The sequence below is a fragment of the Haliotis asinina genome, chromosome 1 (genome assembly GCF_037392515.1).
Source record: "Haliotis asinina isolate JCU_RB_2024 chromosome 1, JCU_Hal_asi_v2, whole genome shotgun sequence".
Taxonomy (NCBI): Eukaryota; Metazoa; Mollusca; class Gastropoda; order Lepetellida; family Haliotidae; genus Haliotis; species Haliotis asinina.
Window position 1 is genome coordinate 61,416,071 of NC_090280.1, and position 18,940 is coordinate 61,435,010.

An 18,940-nucleotide genomic window follows, 5' to 3' on the forward strand; every position below is an offset into this window, starting at 1 on the left:
CTGGCTGAACCTGATTCACCACACGCTGGGTGGCAAAGAGTATGAAATGTTGGGGGTACAGAGGTAACAGAGGGTATTGGTTTGTCCTGGCCAGACCCGCTTCACCATCCCTGGGTGGCAGGGGGCCTTAAAGGTAGGGGGAACAGGGGATGGTGGTTTGTCCTGTTTCGGCCTGTTCTACCACCCCTGCATAATGCGAGGACAGTATAGGTATGGGGATGTGGGGTATTGGTTTATCCTGGCTGACCTGCTCCATCACCCCTGGGTGGCATTGGGCGACTCTCAGGAGTTTGTGAGTGAGAGTGACCTGGTGTCAGTTTGAGCCACTGTTTTCACATTGTAGGGCTAATTTCATTTGTCAAAATGACCAGTCCAGTTAATACATCTTTCTGGCACACCTTTGTAGCTGTCTCTCCTGTATGTTCCAGTAAATGAGGAGGACACCAAGACAGACAGCCCGTTCACCCAGCCACTGTCCGCCTCCATGATACTGAAGAAGGAGCAGCAGGCCAAGGAGAAGGCCCACCCACCTGGCACCTCCAAGATCCTTGCTAAGGCCAGGAAAAAGGCCATGGAGGAAGAGAAGAAGGTATGCCATAAGGGAGTGCTCACTGTTTTAGATGTGACCTCTGTTTGTGATATCATAAAGGATGTTCACTGTATGTGATATCATAAAGGGATGTTCACTGTGTGCTATAAGGGGTGTTCACCGTGTGCTATAAGGGGTGTTCACCGTGTGCTATAAGGGGTGTTCACCGTGTGCTGTAAGGGGTGTTCACTGTGTGCTGTAAGGGGTGTTCACTGTGTGCTATAAGGGGTGTTCACTGTGTGATGCCACACAGTATGTTCGCAGTGTGTAATGTCCCAATGGTGTGTTCACAAGGAGTGTTCACTGTCTTGGATGTCATTAGAGGTGTTTACGATGTTGTATTTCAGAAGGTATGTCAACACTGTTAGATGTCACGAGTGATGTTCACACTGTTGGATGTCCTGAGGAGTGTACACTGTGTCTGGTATCAAAATGGGTCAGTTTAATGTCTGATGTTGTCAGGGGTTGTTTTCTGTTTAATTTCAGTAAGGCAAATATGAAGTTACTTTGTACTGTATGTACTGGTATTTATGGTTTAGAAATCAGCTAAAGAGACTCGAACCCAAGCATGGGGTGACAAGAGGGAGGTGACGGCCCCAGAACCGATGCCAATCCACCCAGACAGACCCCACTCACAGCAATGGGAGGATAATGGCACCTCCAAGGTACATTAAATATTGTTTTCAATGAAGATAATTTATAACATTTCCAAACATGATAAACTTAAAAGGCTATCTGTTTTGACTACAAGATTGTTGGCCTTCTAAATTCTGATGTCTTCTTACATCAGTGATGAAGCATCCTCGACACATTCATGCCTAAAGATGATGGTAATTGTTGTTACCCTGCCGGGTGTTTGGCATAAAAAGAATAAAACCAGGACTTGATGTCAGGGTGAAAAGGGGTAAGCAATGTTAACTGAAGAATGGGGGCACATTATTCTGGAGAGGTACAGACAGACAGACAGACAGACAGACAGACAGACAGAGCATTCAATCTTCCAGCACTTGAACATTTTTAACCACTTTCTAGTACTTTTACCAGAGTGTGTGCATCAATCATAACAATATTCTTCTGTTGTTTGCAGAGATAAAGTGATATCCACTTCCATAACTATTACATGAAATATATCTGTAAATCGTATGTATGAACATGACAAAAAGGATTTGTGAAAACAAACTGTGATAATCTGAAATTGCTCTGATCGGTTTGTTATTATATATTCAACAGAATGATGTTAAGACTTATTTTCTTTATAATTGTATAGGAACCAACAATACTGGAGGTAATGCTCACCATATTATAGTATTGTTTCTTAAGCCATCCACTCTGATGTCAAGGAGCCGTTCATTGACACTCAATACCCAGGCTGTAGTGTAGACAACCACTGTCACTCATTCTTTCCTGTCACTGTGGTTGGTCAGATGTCTGAAGGCTGATACTGTGAGTGAGTGAGTGAGTATGCTTTACGTTGCTTTTAGCAATTGTCCAGCAACATCATAGGGACACCTGAAATGGGCTTCACAATTTGTACCCATGTGAGGAATAGAACACGAGTCTTCAGCATAAGAAGTGACCTGTGAGTTCAGATTCTAATTAATGATTTAGATTTGTTGTCTTAATATAATTATATGGGTTTCACCAAAGATATAAGTCCTATCATTTCTATTGCCTGTCATTCCATTGTCCCACATGAATCGGATATGAGACGTTATTGCAGCCCATTGTCAGGTCAAAGACCTGGGTACAATGTGTGAAGCCCATTTCTAGTGCCCCTCACCAGATGTTGCTGAAATATTGTTAAAAGTGGTGTAAAGCTAAGCTCACTTTATCAATCCAGTTCCAGGAATGGCCTTGTGGTTCAGTGTTCACTCATCATGCAAAAGAACCAGGTTCAATTCCCCACATGGGTAAAATGTGTGATGCCCATTTCTGGTGTCCTCAGATGATTATATTGCTGGAATATTGCTAAAAGAGATGTAAAGCTAAATTCACTCACTCTCTCATTCATCAATCCAGTTCCCAGGCTTGATCAGTGAAGCCTTTTCTTGTGCCTTATGCTATTTATAGGTAGAGTATTGTGAAAGGTGTCATAATTCTATGCTCAGTCTCAACTCCATCTGACACACCCTAATATAACTGCAGTACTTCCGAATATGTTGGCTTTGAACAAACTCCTATCACTCTCCTCAACTTTTAGATTTTATTCAATTATCTCTTGAATTTCAATTCCATCTTGTTTTTTCATGTCTTGCTACTTTGCCTTATATACATCATAGTTCATACATGTAAAAAGTAGTTATTCCAGCTAGCAGCTCTTGTGTTGCTTTTTTCAGCAATTTCAATGTGTCCATTGTTTATATTTATGCTTTTTCTTTTTGCTTTTTTTCAAAGTGTTTAAATTTAAATTTTTGAAATTAAAAAAGTATATTTTTTTTAAAACCATGGGACTTCATGAGATGTAAAAAGATACATATGGAGTAAAATCATAATAACAAATTGGTAACTGAATGAATAAGAACTGAATAACAATCGTTTTGATTGTTTTATGATAAATCATATCCTTTGGCATAAGATGTAAAGGTTTGTGGATCGGAACTCAGTATAGTTAATTTGTTTGTCTTTACTTAATATCAATATATTTACTTACAGAAAAGTAACACTGACATCATGATACTAAGCATTTAATTTGTTTTGTGGTCTTTGAAATTGAGACTAGTATGTAAACCTTTTAACTTTATGTATCACCTTTGATTACTATTATAAGTCTCATGTTTTTCGGCTATATTCACCGTCTAACAACTCCTTGTCACTCTATATGATTTGTTGTCATTAGGTTGTTATCATGTGCTTATCTATTTATGTAAAAGGAGCTAAGGGAGATGACTGTTGGGTGGGAAGAGACCAAGTTTCAAATAAAAATGTATTTGTTGGCAATTTTTATAAAATTATTTTGGGTTCAGCCTAAAGAGAATTACTTTGGTAGTTAAAAATACATCAGCAATTTCGAGGTTCGTGTGTGATTAATTCAGATTTTTTTTTAGAAAACAAGAATTACTGTCCTTATAATATTTTTACTGCTTGACACATATTAGATGAGCCTGTGCAGTAAACGTGTTTGTGACAAGTAGGCAGGGCACAAAATGTAGACGAATACACTTGGTTGCTACAGGTACATGAGGTAGATCGGGGATTAAGCACGTGCAACACACGCTGACCATGGCGTGAATTCAATGCCACTTCTGTTTAACACATATCCAGTAGTATAATATAACAATGAAAACACGATTCGCATGAGGAAATTGAACTTTTCAATATTTAGACGACAACCTGTTTCCCTCTTGTTTCAAATGGAATGTTCTGGATGGTATTCCCATATTTGCAATTGGGATCATTTGTCAGGTCATGGCTCATCTAATACTTGTCAAGCAGTAAGCTTCTTCAGTATTGTGACTTTCTTAACCGTGTTTACTTTCTTCATAACTTCAGAGGTATTTCATTCCTTTTCATGCAAAGCAAAACTGTTAAACTTCACATAAAACTCTTGAAGCAGCTTGACAAAATACAACTTATCTGTGCGAAGTCATAACATTAGTCATTACTATAAAAGCGTACCTTGACAATTATATCATGTTTTCTTTCAATATTTCAGCTAAAATTTGGTCTCCAAAAGCATGTTGATAAATGGAAGTCGAAAGAAAATTGTCTATTTTAGGATAATATTTTACTTAAATATACGACTATGAAAAAATAGTAAATGGTTTATTGTTGGACTCACAGTAAGTATGTAGCATATATCATCCACCTGATGAATTGGCAAGGAATAGCCCAGAAACATTGTGCAAACAATAAAGAAGAAGCTGAGATTCATAACATTTTGTCATATATTGTAATGTTATTTCTGTATTTTGTCACCATGCAGTGTGTCGATAATGTACCGAGATCTGACAGGCATAAAGTTCTTCATTCAGATTACTGTTACCTTCTGTTGTAAGAATGTGGACCCTACTCCACGACCTAACAGAATCAGCCAGGACTACAAGAAGGAGTATCCAAGTATTGAGATTGAGGGTCGTCGGACCATCAAGAGGAAGAACTCTATCCCAGAGAAGAAGAAGAACATTGAAAATGTTAAACTGGAAGGAGAAGGAGAAGAGGTTAGATTTCTTTCTTTTTCTTTGGAAAAAAAATCATATTTAATGATTGTTTTGTACCTGTGAATTGTTCTGTAACTCATGCTTGTTGTGACAGGTGACTAATGGGATCGTATAATGAGACGTACAGACTTGGTTGACGTGTCATCATTTCCAAACTGCGTAGATTACTGGTTTGTCATCAAACTGTATTTGCTTCATAGTGTTGCATTGCAGTCCTACCATTCAGGACAGTGGGTTAGCTTAATGGTTAAAGTATTGGCTCGTCATGCCAAAGACCCAGGTTTTCTTCCCCACAAAGGTACAATACATGAAACTTTTTTTCGGGTGTCCCCCACCATGACATTGTTGGAATATTACTAAAAGCAATGTAAAACCATACTCAATCTTTCACTCCTACCATTCATGCTGATAATTTCATTATTTTTTTTACCCTTTGTGCCCATACAGGAAGTGGACAGCGAGGATGAGTGGACCGTGGTGGTCGAGACGACTGACCAGGAGGGTGACCCTGAAATAGCCCTTCAGTTCCTCCAGGACTCAAAGTTCACTTCAAAGCTGGATGCTCGTCTGAAGAGCAGCTCAGCCCAAGTCCAGGACGGAATGTTGGAGGGAGCAGCTAGACTAAGGACAGCATTGAGGGTTGTCACGAACCTCGTCACTCTCAAATGGTGAGAGGAATCTTTGTGTTCCTGTTGTCAACTGATCACATTTGTTTCTCTGCAAAAGAAAAGCTTGTTTTAATTTTAGTCGAATCAAGAAATATGTTCTGTTTCGGATTACATATTCCACATTAATCAGGATTAAATCATTAGCAATTCCTCCCCTCCACCACGCTCCTCACACTCACAAACTTTTGAATGAATGACACCTCCATGAATGAATGAACTGCAATGCTGTTGATCAACAGATACACTCTATTTAGTACTCTGTAATCCAGTTCAGTACAAGAGTGAATATATTTCCACAGAAACCAGCTTGCATCATATGTGAGTGACTTTGCTTTTGCAACATTCCAACAATATCACGACGGGGGTCACCAAAAATTGGCTTCATTGTACCCTTGTACGAAATCAAACCCAGGTCTTCAGTGTGACAAGTGAATTTGAACCTCTACTCTAGAACCTTGGCTAGAATTTGTCTTCAGCAACCCATGAATATCATGAGAGGCATATTAACATGAACCCTTGTCAACCTCCCTGACTTTACTGACACATGTCATCATATCCCAAATGCTTTGGTTGATGTTCATGATGTTGATCACAGGATTGTCTTGGCCAGACTCGATTATTTACTTGTTAAACAACAAACAAATAGATCCTATCTTACATAACCAATCCCTAAGCCCAGTATCACAACCATCTGAACTAGTTTACTAACTGCCCACAATAATACTGAATGCAATATCTCATGGTATTACGACACAGTTAACTAGAGATACACCCCAACACAGTGTTTCCGACAGCAATAACCTCCTTTAGCTTTAACCATTAGGCTACCCCACCGTGTTTCATCTGTGTCATGAAATGGATAATGCCATCGAACTCTTGGGCCACCTCCATGGTGTAGTGGTTAGAGTGTCTGCTCAAGAAGGTCAAGGGTTTGTTCCATGGCCATGTCATACCAAAAGATGGTAAACTATGGTCCTTGTTAGTCCCTGCCTGGTGCCCGGCATTAATGGGCAACAAGGAGTTTTGACACTAACGCTAATGTAGTTTACATAACCCTGTGGAACCCACAAATTCCTTGGTAAATGACAAGATGGTGAATGAATATATGCAAACACCTAGTTGCACGTACAGCAACATGCAGTAAACTAAATACTACAACTATATGTCCCAGTCCAGCCAGCTGTGAATGGGAACATCGTAAGGATGAGAAAGGATGAGAAACTTGGTGTGCCTAGAAGGCTGACAGAGTTTTATTATCCCTAGGGAGTTGATTTTGATAATATGACATCCTCTTGAGATTTACATCCATTGGTCTAGGGAAAAACAAAGTGCCTGTAAGCAGCTGAGCTGGAAATTGGAGCTATATAAGTGTTAAGAAGAGGAGAAGGAGGATTATGATGATGAATAACTGAAGACTGCAAGACAATTCACAGGCTACCATGTTCTGGTGATTAGATTGTTAGTGTGTCACAAAACTATTAACAAACACGACAGGCTATTTAATCTTCTTGTTTCTTTGTTTCAGTGATGTGTTCAAGATTCTTTCTTTTGTCAAGTCCATGTTTGTACCAGGAAGAGTGTTTGATATCCTCAACCAGATCTTGGAAAAACCCAAAGTCAAGCAGGTACAATAGTTTCCATAAGTCAGACTTTTTCTGTAATGATTCTTCTTTGTTCATCAGTGAATGATTCATGTACCCATGAAGATTCAGGCGAGAATTTGTCTTCAGCATGCCATGCGGTGACTAATGGGATTAGGTGGTCAGGGCCCACTCATTTGGTTGACACATGTCATCATATCCCAATTGAGTAGATCAGTGCTGATGAAGTTGATCACTGGAGTACTTACAGACCACTGCCATATAGCTGTAATTTCAAACAACAACCAAACAAATGGACAAACTGTATTAAATGGACAAACAAACAAACAAAGGTGACCTACCATGAGTAAAAGCTAACATCATGCTACTATCATGTCCTATCTTGTCTGAAGCCATACCTCTGACTTATCCTAAACCAACTATAGTAATAGCTGACAAAACCAAAATGGGAGTTCTAATGGCCCATTACTTGTGTTTGTATTGGAGTATGTTAGGAAGTTTCCCTATCTCAAAGTCACTAAGAGACAGTTTTCTCTCCCTTGTATGTACATTGAGCACTGTGAGTATTATGGTCTGTTGCCACAGCAACCCTGGTGCCAGCAGATCCTGATAGATCTGGTCATCACAGTCAATGCCTACTTTGCCAGCGAGATCAGCTGGAGTGATAGGGTCGGCAAGGAAGTGTAAGTATATGCAGATTACTCGATTTTTAAAATTTAACCATACAGTCTTTCAGTTAAGCAACCACTGATCCAAACACTCAATTATCCAATCAAGCCCTCACTCAACCAACAAAACAACCATACTCTCAACAACTAATCACTCAAACAATCATTTAACTAACCAGCTATCTGAACCAACCACTTGTTTAACCAATAGAGAACTCAACCAGTCAACCAACCAAAGAGCCAAACACTCAACCACCCATCAAAACAACCTCTCAGCTACAATCAGCTAACAAACAACAAACAAAACTAACTACAACACTTGCCCACTATGTGTCTTCTCGTCCAGGGCCCAGGAGTTCCTGTCCAACATGCTACAGTTCATGGGCCTGGTGCCGAAGCTGCTGTCTCTCCAGATAGACGAGGATCTGAGACTCCGAGAACAGACGTTGCTGGTCAGTGCTGCAGCAGCTCCATCTAGATAGTATTCAGACAACATACTCTACAGTATCAGTATTGTATATGGCTAGGTCCAGTAGATTCAACAGTTTATTGTCATCCTGGAAAACCTTTGTAACTTAAAGCATGATCGGTATGAACTATGAACTAACCTTGGAGTTGGATGTAGTCCTGAGAATAAGTGTCGAAATATTGATTGTCCATGTGAAGTGGTATGCATGGATTTGATGTGAGTCATCAATTTGTTTTCGTCAATAGATGCTTTACTCTTACTCTACTGACCCTTCTTACCTCAGCAACATTGTTGGGCTGAAATAGTGTGTACAAATAGCTGGAACAGGATTTTGCATCTTTCAAAGTTAGATAATACTATAATATATCAGAAAAAGATTGGAATATTAGAAATGACACATACAAACAAACTTACTGCAAGCTGATGTGATTCAGTGGGATTTATTTACCTCAAGATAAATTTTAGCACATTCGAGTTTTTGTTTCTGAATGTGCAATATAGAATAAAATGGGTGTCTTCATCAGACTTGAGAAGTTGCTTTCAGTTGGTTTAGTTATTCCCTGAAATTTGTGATGTCATACATTCACTTTGTGCCTTATCTGTGTCCACAGTGTGCAGTGTATCTGAGTGAGGCAATGGACAGGAAGTGTCTAGGTATTGCCAACCAATATTTTCTGGCAGTAGCATCAAAACATACCAGCGCCATTGACAAACTGCTGGACTGTACCCGAGCAGATCCACCTGCCTTAAAGAAACTCACAGGTATGTCATACAGACTCCTCTACTGCAACACCAACACCTCATAGTCCGTGAGTGAAATAGCAACACGCCTGCTATTCCATGGTGAGTAAAAGCAAAAATCCAGTTGGGCCAGTAAATCTGAACAGTCACTTGTCCAACTGGATAGTGTAAATATATCACTCTCTGTCCTGCTTGTTAGGTTTCAGTCACTTTAAAATCTTTCAAGGTTATGGCCTGATAAAAATGTTCATTATATTGACAGCTTTATTGATGACATTCATAAGTTATTAGAGGAAAACCAAAATGTTTCAGAAATTCAGAGATGTGATTTGCCTTTGATGTTATTATTTGCCTAGTTTGAACATTCAAATTTTGTTTTAGTGAATTGTTTTGGAGGCCAGTAACTTTCAGATATATTTAGCCCTAATGTCATGCTAGCAAAATCTGGAAACTGTTTCGCACACTGTACACAGTCGCCATTGGTGATATTCTTTGGGTGGATTCGACCCGTGAAGGTCCCGGGGTAGAATAGGCCTTCAGCAACCCATGCCTGCCATAAAAGTTGACTATGCTTGTCATAAGAGGCGACTAACGAGATCGGCTGGTCAGGCTCGCCGACTTGGTTGACACATGTCATCGGTTCCCAACTGGCGCAGATCAATGCTCATGCTGTTGATCACTGGATGTCTGGTCCAGACTTGATTATTTACAGACCGCCTCCATATAGCTGGATTATTGCTGAGTGCGGTGTAAAACTAAACTAACTCAGTCACTCACTTTGGGTGGATTCAATCTCTTTCTGAAATGTTTCTGCTGTTCAGATTGTTGCCAAGACACTTTGCACATATCTCATTCTCTACTCTTTTCATGCGAGACTCTGCTTATGACTGTAACAGACAGTTTGAAGAACTTTTGATAGAATTTCAACATTGTTTCTTTTGTTACCAAATATAGGAACACATCTAAAAAAAAGTAGGAAACTCCTTGAGATTGAAACTTTATCAACTGTAGATATTTGTTTGTGTCCAAATGCACTTGGAAGAGGTTCTTTGCATCTTCTGTTGAGGTACATTCCTTTTCATAAATATGGGATATTTCCACAACTTATGCTTGTCATGCAAGGTTAATGGATCAGATGATCAATATCATTGGTTGATGACATGTCATCACACCCAGACTACATGTCATACTCATCATATAGACCAAACCTTTATTGTTTTGTGCCCTGATGAGCAGCATTCCAGATTAATAACAGCAGAATAATCAACAATTTTGTCAGCATATACTGACATTTACCTGATATTGCTGAGTGTATTCATACAAACAAAAAGGGTTATTCAAACTACATAGATATGCTGTTAATGTTTTTCACAGAGCTGGCTGAGGGTAATGAGGAGCTTGCTGCTGATCGCTATGAGCATATGATCCACTTGTCGGTGGGAAGTCTTTCATCCCTCGTCTTTGTGGTCCTGGAGGCTCAGGACGGAGTGGATGGCAAGAGGAAGGTGAGAGGATATTCTTGGTGATATATGTACCATTCAAGGAAAGTAGGGGATATTTCATTTTGTGAGCGTACCAGTAGCCAGTGCCAATGCATGTGAGAAAAAGTTGTATGTATCCATACAGATGAAACATTTTGAAAGGAATGGAATAAATTGTTACATTTTCCCTTAATTTCTCTTCATCATCTGTTTCCTCCATGGCTTCATCATTGGCATTTCATCGATCTTGTAAATTCTATATGCCCTACCTCTTTGGAAAGGTATAGTTAAAATTTCACTTTTTGATAGAACAAACATTTTGGTTTGAAAAATATTATGAAAATCACAAATAGGCAAATCCTGTGTGCTAGCAAATGTATACCAACATTTCCAAGTGTTCTTGTAAATGATGATAATCTGGCTACATAACAATCGTTGTTTGTTGTTTGCCCCCACAGATTGCCCACTACCTGGGAGAGAAGTTTGCCACTGCTGGGTTTGAGGGTTCTGCTGATGAATTCCTGCTGCTGTTACGACATCCAGCAGCCTGTAGCACCATCCTCAAGGTCAGCCACCAGCTTACCCTCTTCAGTATAGGCACAACTAACTGAATCAGATATTTCGATATTTTTGTGTAAAGTGCGTATATTTTCTACAAACCTATCACAGCTGCATAAAATGAATTTGATTTTTTTGAATTTGATTATAATAAAATGATGAGTTGTTTCCCTCTTTGCTCCCTAAGGGCATTTAGTTTGGTACTGTAGATGAATCCGTGCAGGAATTGTTCATGAGAAGTGTTCTGTGTATAGGTGGTGTACAACTGCTGTCAGACATCCCACAACTTCTGTTCTTTCATGGCTAACAACGTACATCACATCGAGTCTCTCATCGGCATCCTCATGGGGAAGGTGAGGCAGACCACCCACTTCATGCACTACAAACATGTGGTTATTTACTGGCTAACAAGGATAAGTTGAGCTTCTACCTGACAGTTGAGCTGTATTATCATGTATGAATGCTGCCCACTGGTGGTTGCCACTGTGTGGAATGGGGCTCCAGGTTACTACACTGACCAAGTGAGAGTCATGTGTAGCTACGTGCAGAATCAAGTTCATTTTCATGCACTGCATGTGCACCTGCTTTCACAAAACAAAGAGGTTAGCTTATTGCTATTCACTGCCTACTTGTAAACATGTTCTCTTCGCCAGTCCAACTTATCCTTGTTTGCCAGCATGCTGTTGTTTTTGTTTGTTGGTTATCACATTAACTCAGCAATATTCTAGCAATATGATGACAGTCTGTAAATAATTGAGTCTGAAACAGTCAGTGAGACATGCTATGACATGCATTAATCAAGGCCTGCCTGACCACCCATTCCAGTTAGTTGCCTTTTTACGACAAGCATTTTTGCTGTAGAATGTAATGTGCTAAAATTAAGATGTATGTTCCAAAGGGTTCTGATAGTTTTAAAATAATTTGTTTCATTTAAATAAATAATATTCGTCATGTGTAGTCATGTGTCACAGAATATATTGGCATATAAGTCATTCTGTCAAGCAAGGAAGTAGCCAATGCATTTACGTCACAACCAATTCCAAATGTTGTCAGTAGTTTGTGTTAGTTGACTCTAACTTGTTTAGTATGACTGATATGTAGAGAAGATGTTTCCTCATATTGCCAGTAGTTAGTGGTATGTAGTTTTGTATGACCTGTGAGTTACCTCCCTCCCCACTGCAGCAATGTGTTCTTAAACATCACCCATTAAAGCCGTCCATTCAGTCTTAGAAGAAAATGTTCCTGTTTTTGGTCTCGGAACCATGTGCGATGAAGCAGCCTCCCCCAGCCTTAACTCATGGATGATGAAATGGTGTTTACATGTATTTCCACTATGATGATGTTTTGCAGGTTGAGGTGGCAGACATGGAAGTGAACACCGTGACGGAGATGGTCCTCCACACTCTCAGCACCATCATCATACAGCTCCAGACCATACCTCCAGTGTAAGACAAGACAACCACCACACACTTGTACTTGGCTATAAACCATACCTCCAATGTAAGACAAGACAACCACCACACACTTGTACTTGGCTATAAACCATACCTCCAATGTAAGACAAGACAACCACCACACACTTGTACTTGGCTATAAACCATACCTGCAATGTAAGACAAGACAACCACCACACACTTGTACTTGGCTATAAACCATACCTCCCATGCAAGACAAGACAACCACCACACACTTGTACTTGGCTAGAAACCATACCTGCAATGTAAGACAAGACAACCACCACACACTTGTACTTGGCTATAAACCATACCTCCCATGCAAGACAAGACAACCACCACACACTTGTACTTGGCTATAAACCATACCTCCCATGCAAGACAAGACAACCACCACACACTTGTACTTGGCTATAAACCATACCTGCAATGTAAGACAAGACAACCACCACACACTTGTACTTGGCTCTAAACTATACCTGCAATGTAAGACAAGACAACCACCACACACTTGTACTTGGCTATAAACCACACCTCCAGTGTAAGACAAGGCAACCACCACACACTTGTACTTGGCTATAAACCATACCTCCAATGCAAGACAAGACAACCACCACACACTTGTACTTGGCTAGAAACCACACCTCCAATGAAAGACAAGACAACCACCACACACTTGTACTTGGCTAGAAACCATACCTCCAGTGTAAGACAAGACAACCACCACACACTTGTACTTGGCTATAAACCATACCTCCAGTGCAAGACAAGACAACCACCACACACTTGCACTTGGCTATAAACCATACCTCCAATGTAAGACAAGACAACCACCACACACTTGTACTTGGCTATAAACCATACCTCCCATGCAAGACAAGACAACCACCACACACTTGTACTTGGCTATAAACCATACCTGCAATGTAAGACAAGACAACCACCACACACTTGTACTTGGCTATAAACTATACCTGCAATGTAAGACAAGACAACCACCACACACTTGTACTTGGCTATAAACCACACCTCCAGTGTAAGACAAGGCAACCACCACACACTTGTACTTGGCTATAAACCATACCTCCAATGCAAGACAAGACAACCACCACACACTTGTACTTGGCTAGAAACCACACCTCCAATGAAAGACAAGACAACCACCACACACTTGTACTTGGCTAGAAACCATACCTGCAGTGTAAGACAAGACAACCACCACACACTTGTACTTGGCTAGAAACCATACCTGCAGTGTAAGACAAGACAACCACCACACACTTGTACTTGGCTATAAACCATACCTCCAATGTAAGACAAGACAACCACCACACACTTGTACTTGGCTAGAAACCATACCTGCAGTGTAAGACAAGACAACCACCACACACTTGTACTTGGCTATAAACCATACCTCCAATGTAAGACAAGACAACCACCACACACTTGTACTTGGCTATAAACCATATCTCCAATGTAAGACAAGACAACCACCACACACTTGTACTTGGCTATAAACCATATCTCCCATGCAAGACAAGACAACCACCACACACTTGTACTTGGCTATAAACCATATCTCCCATGCAAGACAAGACAACCACCACACACTTGTACTTGGCTATAAACCATATCTCCCATGCAAGACAAGACAACCACCACACACTTGTACTTGGCTATAAACCATATCTTCCATGCAAGACAAGACAACCACCACACACTTGTACTTGGCTATAAACCATATCTCCAATGTAAGACAAGACAACCACCACACACTTGTACTTGGCTATAAACCATATCTCCCATGCAAGACTAGACAACCTCCAAACAGTTGTACTAATCTGATTAGCAATGATTGTGATGGATGATGATTCAGTGACTCATTGAGTTTCTTGCTAGATATGTCAATGGTGACCAGACAATCCAGTGACCAATACCATGAGCATCGATCTGCTCAAATGGGAACTGATGACATGTCAACCAAGTCAGCAAGCCTGACCACCTGTTCCCATTAGTCGCCTCTTACGACAAGCATAGTCACCTTTCATGATGAGTGAGTGAGTGTAGTTTTACGCTGCACACAGCAATATTCCAGCTATATGGTGGCGGTCTGTAAATAATCAAGTCTGGACCAGACAATCCAGTGATCAACAACATGAGCATTGATCTGCACAATTGGGAACCGATGACATGTGTCAACCAAGACCGCGAGTCTGACCACCCGATCCTGTTAGTCGCCTCTTACGACAAGCATAGTCGCCAGTGTATGAGATTGGTTACCTTCACGGGTCCCTTTTGTGATGATGATGATGATGATGATGATGATGATGATGATGATGATGATGATGATGATGATGATTCATGATGATCCATGTTAATGTTTAATTGTTTTGTTACTCCATTCTTTGTTGTTAATGATGATGGTGGCGGTCCTAAACATTTCAAGACTGATATGTTTTCAGGATAGCAGACACTGCTGGCATGATGGTGTCATTCTTCCTGGACTCTACAGTAGCAAGTCACACAGTGAGTGCCACATGACATAAACTAGCATCTGGTCTGTTAAGCATTTTGAAAAATGTTTTTCCTCCTGTGGTCTAAGCTGCAGTCCCTTTGATTCCAGGATTCTGATTTCACTCTTTGTTCAACACCATACTCCTTGGTTTCTCTACTTTTCTGACATCTAAGACCCATGGTAGGTTGGTCCTTTATCCAACTTCAGTCTGCAACAATTGATTTTGTGGACACGTTTGGAAAAGGTTAATCCGGAATGTGTAATAGTATAACCATTTATCACCACTGACAGTGGTCAATCTTAAATTCCTGACATGTTATATAAATAAACTACTATTGAAGTAACTCACTCACATAAATAAAGAGACTTTGTTATGGTGAATGAGTGAATGAGTGAGTGAGTGTTGTTATACACCACTTTTAGCAATATTCTTGTAACATCATGGTGGGGACACCAGACTCTTTTTTATATGATATGTTCATGATTAGGCCAGACTAGATACTCATCACACACTCATACTGACCCTTGACTGTTTATAGGCTGCAGCAGCACTGCTGTTTAGTCAGATGGTGTACTGTGGTGTGTCTGTGGAGGTGCAGCCTGAGGACATGCTGCAGGCCTGTCTGTCAGTCTTCACAGACCTAGCTCAGGTGAGTGGTAGAGACTAGAACTGACTAGGTCAGTCTTCACAGACCCTGATCAGGTGAGTGGTAGAGGCTAGAACTGACTAGGTCAGTCTCGTAGACCCAGCTGAGGTGAGTGGTTGAGGCAAGAAGTGACTAACAATAAATAATAATAATAAGGGTATTTGTATTGCGCTTCATCCACATCACCAAGTGACATGACACTAGGTCAGTCTTCACTGACCTAGCTGAGGTGAGTGGTTGAGGCTAGAAGCGACTATGTCAGTCTTCACAGACCTAGCTCAGGTCGGTGGTTGAGGCTAGAAGTGACTAAGTCAGTCTTCACTGACTTATCTGAGGTCAGTGGTTGAGGCTGGAAGTGACTAGGTCAGTCTTCACAGACCTAACTCAGAGGAGAGGTTTGAGGATGTAGCTGATCAATGACCCAGGGAACTATAGCTTGTTGCCTTACAGATTGAGGTAGCACTAATGACTACTTGACTTGTCAGTCTATCAATTATAGTCGAAACCGTTAACTCCTGTGACCTGATCCAATGTTTACTATAGTTCTTTTGAAAACAAATCCAGAATACAGGTTGTTTCAAGTTTCCATCCAGTAAATCTTGAAACATGATATCAGTAATGTGGACAAGTGTGTGCACGTGACTCCTGCCATACTGTTTTGAGTTTTGAGTTCAAGGTTAAACATACCTGAAGATGTATTGGAGCCTTTAAAGATTATGTGATTTAGACCAGTGCATGATGAAGAGATATCACTCACAGTAAATATGATTGTAAATTATTTGTAGATTATCAAGAGAGCTCTCTGAAGTTTGTTACCAATATGGTATGGATGACACAGGGTAGTATTTTTCCTGTCAGTCCGTAAGGAGGTTACACTTTATAGTGAATGTTGAGTGCCTGTTGCAGAAAATACATCAGTCAGTCAACGCGTTGGGATATTTGGGTTCCCAACATTATGGGTTTCCCGATTGAGCATGCCATTTTCATGTTCATTTTAGCCTTTTTTAGATGGAAAACTGATATGGATAATAAAACAAAAACCATCCAGTGATAAACTATCTTTCCCTCGTTATATCAATTATGAATTCTCCCTCATTATATTCACTAGGAATTCTGCTCAAGATTTACGACATTGATGCAAGTTGTGAAGGATAATGGTCATTCCCCATCACTTCTTAGTTGTTGTCTTAATCTTTTTGTATCATTTTGTATGAATTGACTCACACATTAATGCTTCTGTGCCCCTCTAGATCTGTGTGCGATGTCCGTTTGACTATGGTGTCCTTGACGGCCTGTTGCTGCTGCTGTGCGAACTCCTAGCTCAGGTGGGTTTCTTTATAATAATAATAATAATAAGTCGTCTTTTACAGTGTCCAAACACCAAGTGATTGCTTGCAGCGCTTTTGATAAGACAGCGAGTCTAGACGTCAGGGTAATATTTTGGGAAGGGGAAAGTTTACAGCTTTGACTGGAAGGTAGACAGTGTTTCAGTGTTTTTAATGAAGAAGGGCAGACCATTCCAGAGAAAGGCCGATGTGAACGTGAAGCATCTGCGTCCAAAGGTTTTCAGTTTGGCTGTGGGAATTTTGAGCAGTGAGCTGTTGGCTGATCTGAGACAGCGAGACGGAACATACTCTTTATCACTGCTGTGTGAAATCCTATAGTTTGGCATGAAATTCATGTGGACCTGCTTTTTTGTAAATAATTCTTAGTCCAATGATCCAGTCAGTCTCACACTTTCCAAATGGATGTTTTGTCAGACAATCTAATCACATTGTAAATCACTGATTTTATGCATTTTTATGAAAGAATCAGTCTATGTAACTGTCAACAAAATAAACAGCAGAACGCAGACTGCTAGCAGTGGGAGGGAGCCAGTGACCTGTCACAGTGGCAGTGTTGGGTCAGAAAGGTCAGCGTTTGTCAATGTAAGTCAGCTGTGCATGTGACAGGTATGCAGAGGTGTCACAGGTCATGAATAGGGTAAGGTGGGTGCCAACTGTTAACCATCATACCTCACCTGACCTCACCTGACCTGACCTCACCTGACCTGACCTCACCTCACCTCACCTCACCTCACCTCACCTCACCTCACCTCACCTCACCTCACCTCATTGTTTCAGTCGGATGTACCCGTGGCCCAGCTGTACATTGAGAGTGGGATCTGGGGGACACTATGGCACCGAGTGGCCCAGGCTCTTCAGGTGCACAACCCAGAGACCAACATGCCAATACACGACATCGAGGCTGATGGAGACGCAGCACCAGGGTTTGTCCCCCCAGACTGGGGCCTTGTGTCCCCTCAAGGACTCATGGCAGCACTGCAGATGGCAGTCTCTGTCTTTGCCAAGGTAACATACACACATTATGTCCCGCATGCCTACAGTGGGATGAACTGATCTGTGAAACCTCATTTATCCAGACTACCTTTGCCAGCAAGTTTTTGTAGAGCAGCAGATAACTGAGTCATAGATGTTGAGTAAAGTTTTATTGTTTCCAGGAATTTTTAGCATTGGGAATATGAAAATTATTTCAGAATATAGCTTATGAATAATAATATAAATTATTAAGAATATACAGTCGAAGCCGTTGATTCCTCTTCTGAGACCTATTCTTGTTGTAAGGTGTAACTATGGACATAGGATGGTCAGGGTTGCCGACTCAGTTGACATGTTATCGCATTCTGAATGCATAGATCAATGCTCATACTGTTGATCACTGGATTGTCAACACCAGTCATATTCCAGATTAGAATTGGCTGTCTGTGTTCTGTTAATGACTTCATTGATAACCTCACAGGGAAAGAAACCTTTCAGGATCAGTAAGTGAACAATAAGTAGTGGTACTTCGTTGGTCCAAAATAACATTTGTAGATTTACTTAACCGTCAATGCAAAATGCACTGGCCACCAGGACCACTGCAAACTTGTCATTTAATGGTCCTGATAAAGTTTTACTAGCCAGGGACCACAGGAATAGTGTAAATTTCAATCACTGCCTGGTCAGGGACAGTGACTTGGTTTCTTGTGTGTCACCATATCCTGACGTAATTAGTCATTGCTCATAATATCAGTCACTAGGTTTCTGCTCCAGATTATATAAACTGTCACATCTTTACTCAGTAATTGTAAACTGAATATCAATCGATTGTTAATAAATATCAGAAAATTAAAGTCCTAAAGACATTAATATTTTTCATGCCTAGTGAGTGGGGATATATTTATGTATGGATTTCTAACAAAACAGCATCCTGAACATAGTGTGGGAGCGGCCATGTATAAAAATCTAACTTTGTGTTTTGCGTGAAGATAGTAAATCTATACTATAGAAAAATGCACATATTTTCAGTGACCCTATTTCATATCAATAATCATTCATTTTTCCTATTAACTG

General features: G+C 40.5%; 1 protein-coding gene across 2 annotated transcripts in view; it reads left to right on the forward strand.

Annotated features, from left to right (window-relative positions):
* The window catches only part of LOC137295569 (serine/threonine-protein kinase 36-like), a 52,781-nt gene that overhangs the window by 8,033 nt on the left and 25,808 nt on the right, over window positions 1–18,940 (forward strand). Inside the window, exons 8-24 of one of the 2 annotated variants that reach the window (XM_067826979.1) lie at window positions 429–589; window positions 1,129–1,254; window positions 1,857–1,874; window positions 4,585–4,746; window positions 5,194–5,414; window positions 6,940–7,039; window positions 7,601–7,698; window positions 8,030–8,135; window positions 8,764–8,914; window positions 10,268–10,398; window positions 10,833–10,940; window positions 11,187–11,285; window positions 12,283–12,377; window positions 14,849–14,912; window positions 15,441–15,551; window positions 16,799–16,873; window positions 17,672–17,899. In XM_067826979.1, coding sequence (XP_067683080.1) covers window positions 429–589; window positions 1,129–1,254; window positions 1,857–1,874; window positions 4,585–4,746; window positions 5,194–5,414; window positions 6,940–7,039; window positions 7,601–7,698; window positions 8,030–8,135; window positions 8,764–8,914; window positions 10,268–10,398; window positions 10,833–10,940; window positions 11,187–11,285; window positions 12,283–12,377; window positions 14,849–14,912; window positions 15,441–15,551; window positions 16,799–16,873; window positions 17,672–17,899 — 2,054 coding nt within the window. The remainder of the gene's footprint in view (window positions 1–428; window positions 590–1,128; window positions 1,255–1,856; window positions 1,875–4,584; window positions 4,747–5,193; window positions 5,415–6,939; window positions 7,040–7,600; window positions 7,699–8,029; window positions 8,136–8,763; window positions 8,915–10,267; window positions 10,399–10,832; window positions 10,941–11,186; window positions 11,286–12,282; window positions 12,378–14,848; window positions 14,913–15,440; window positions 15,552–16,798; window positions 16,874–17,671; window positions 17,900–18,940) is intronic. The other variant, XM_067826987.1, reaches the window with a different exon arrangement.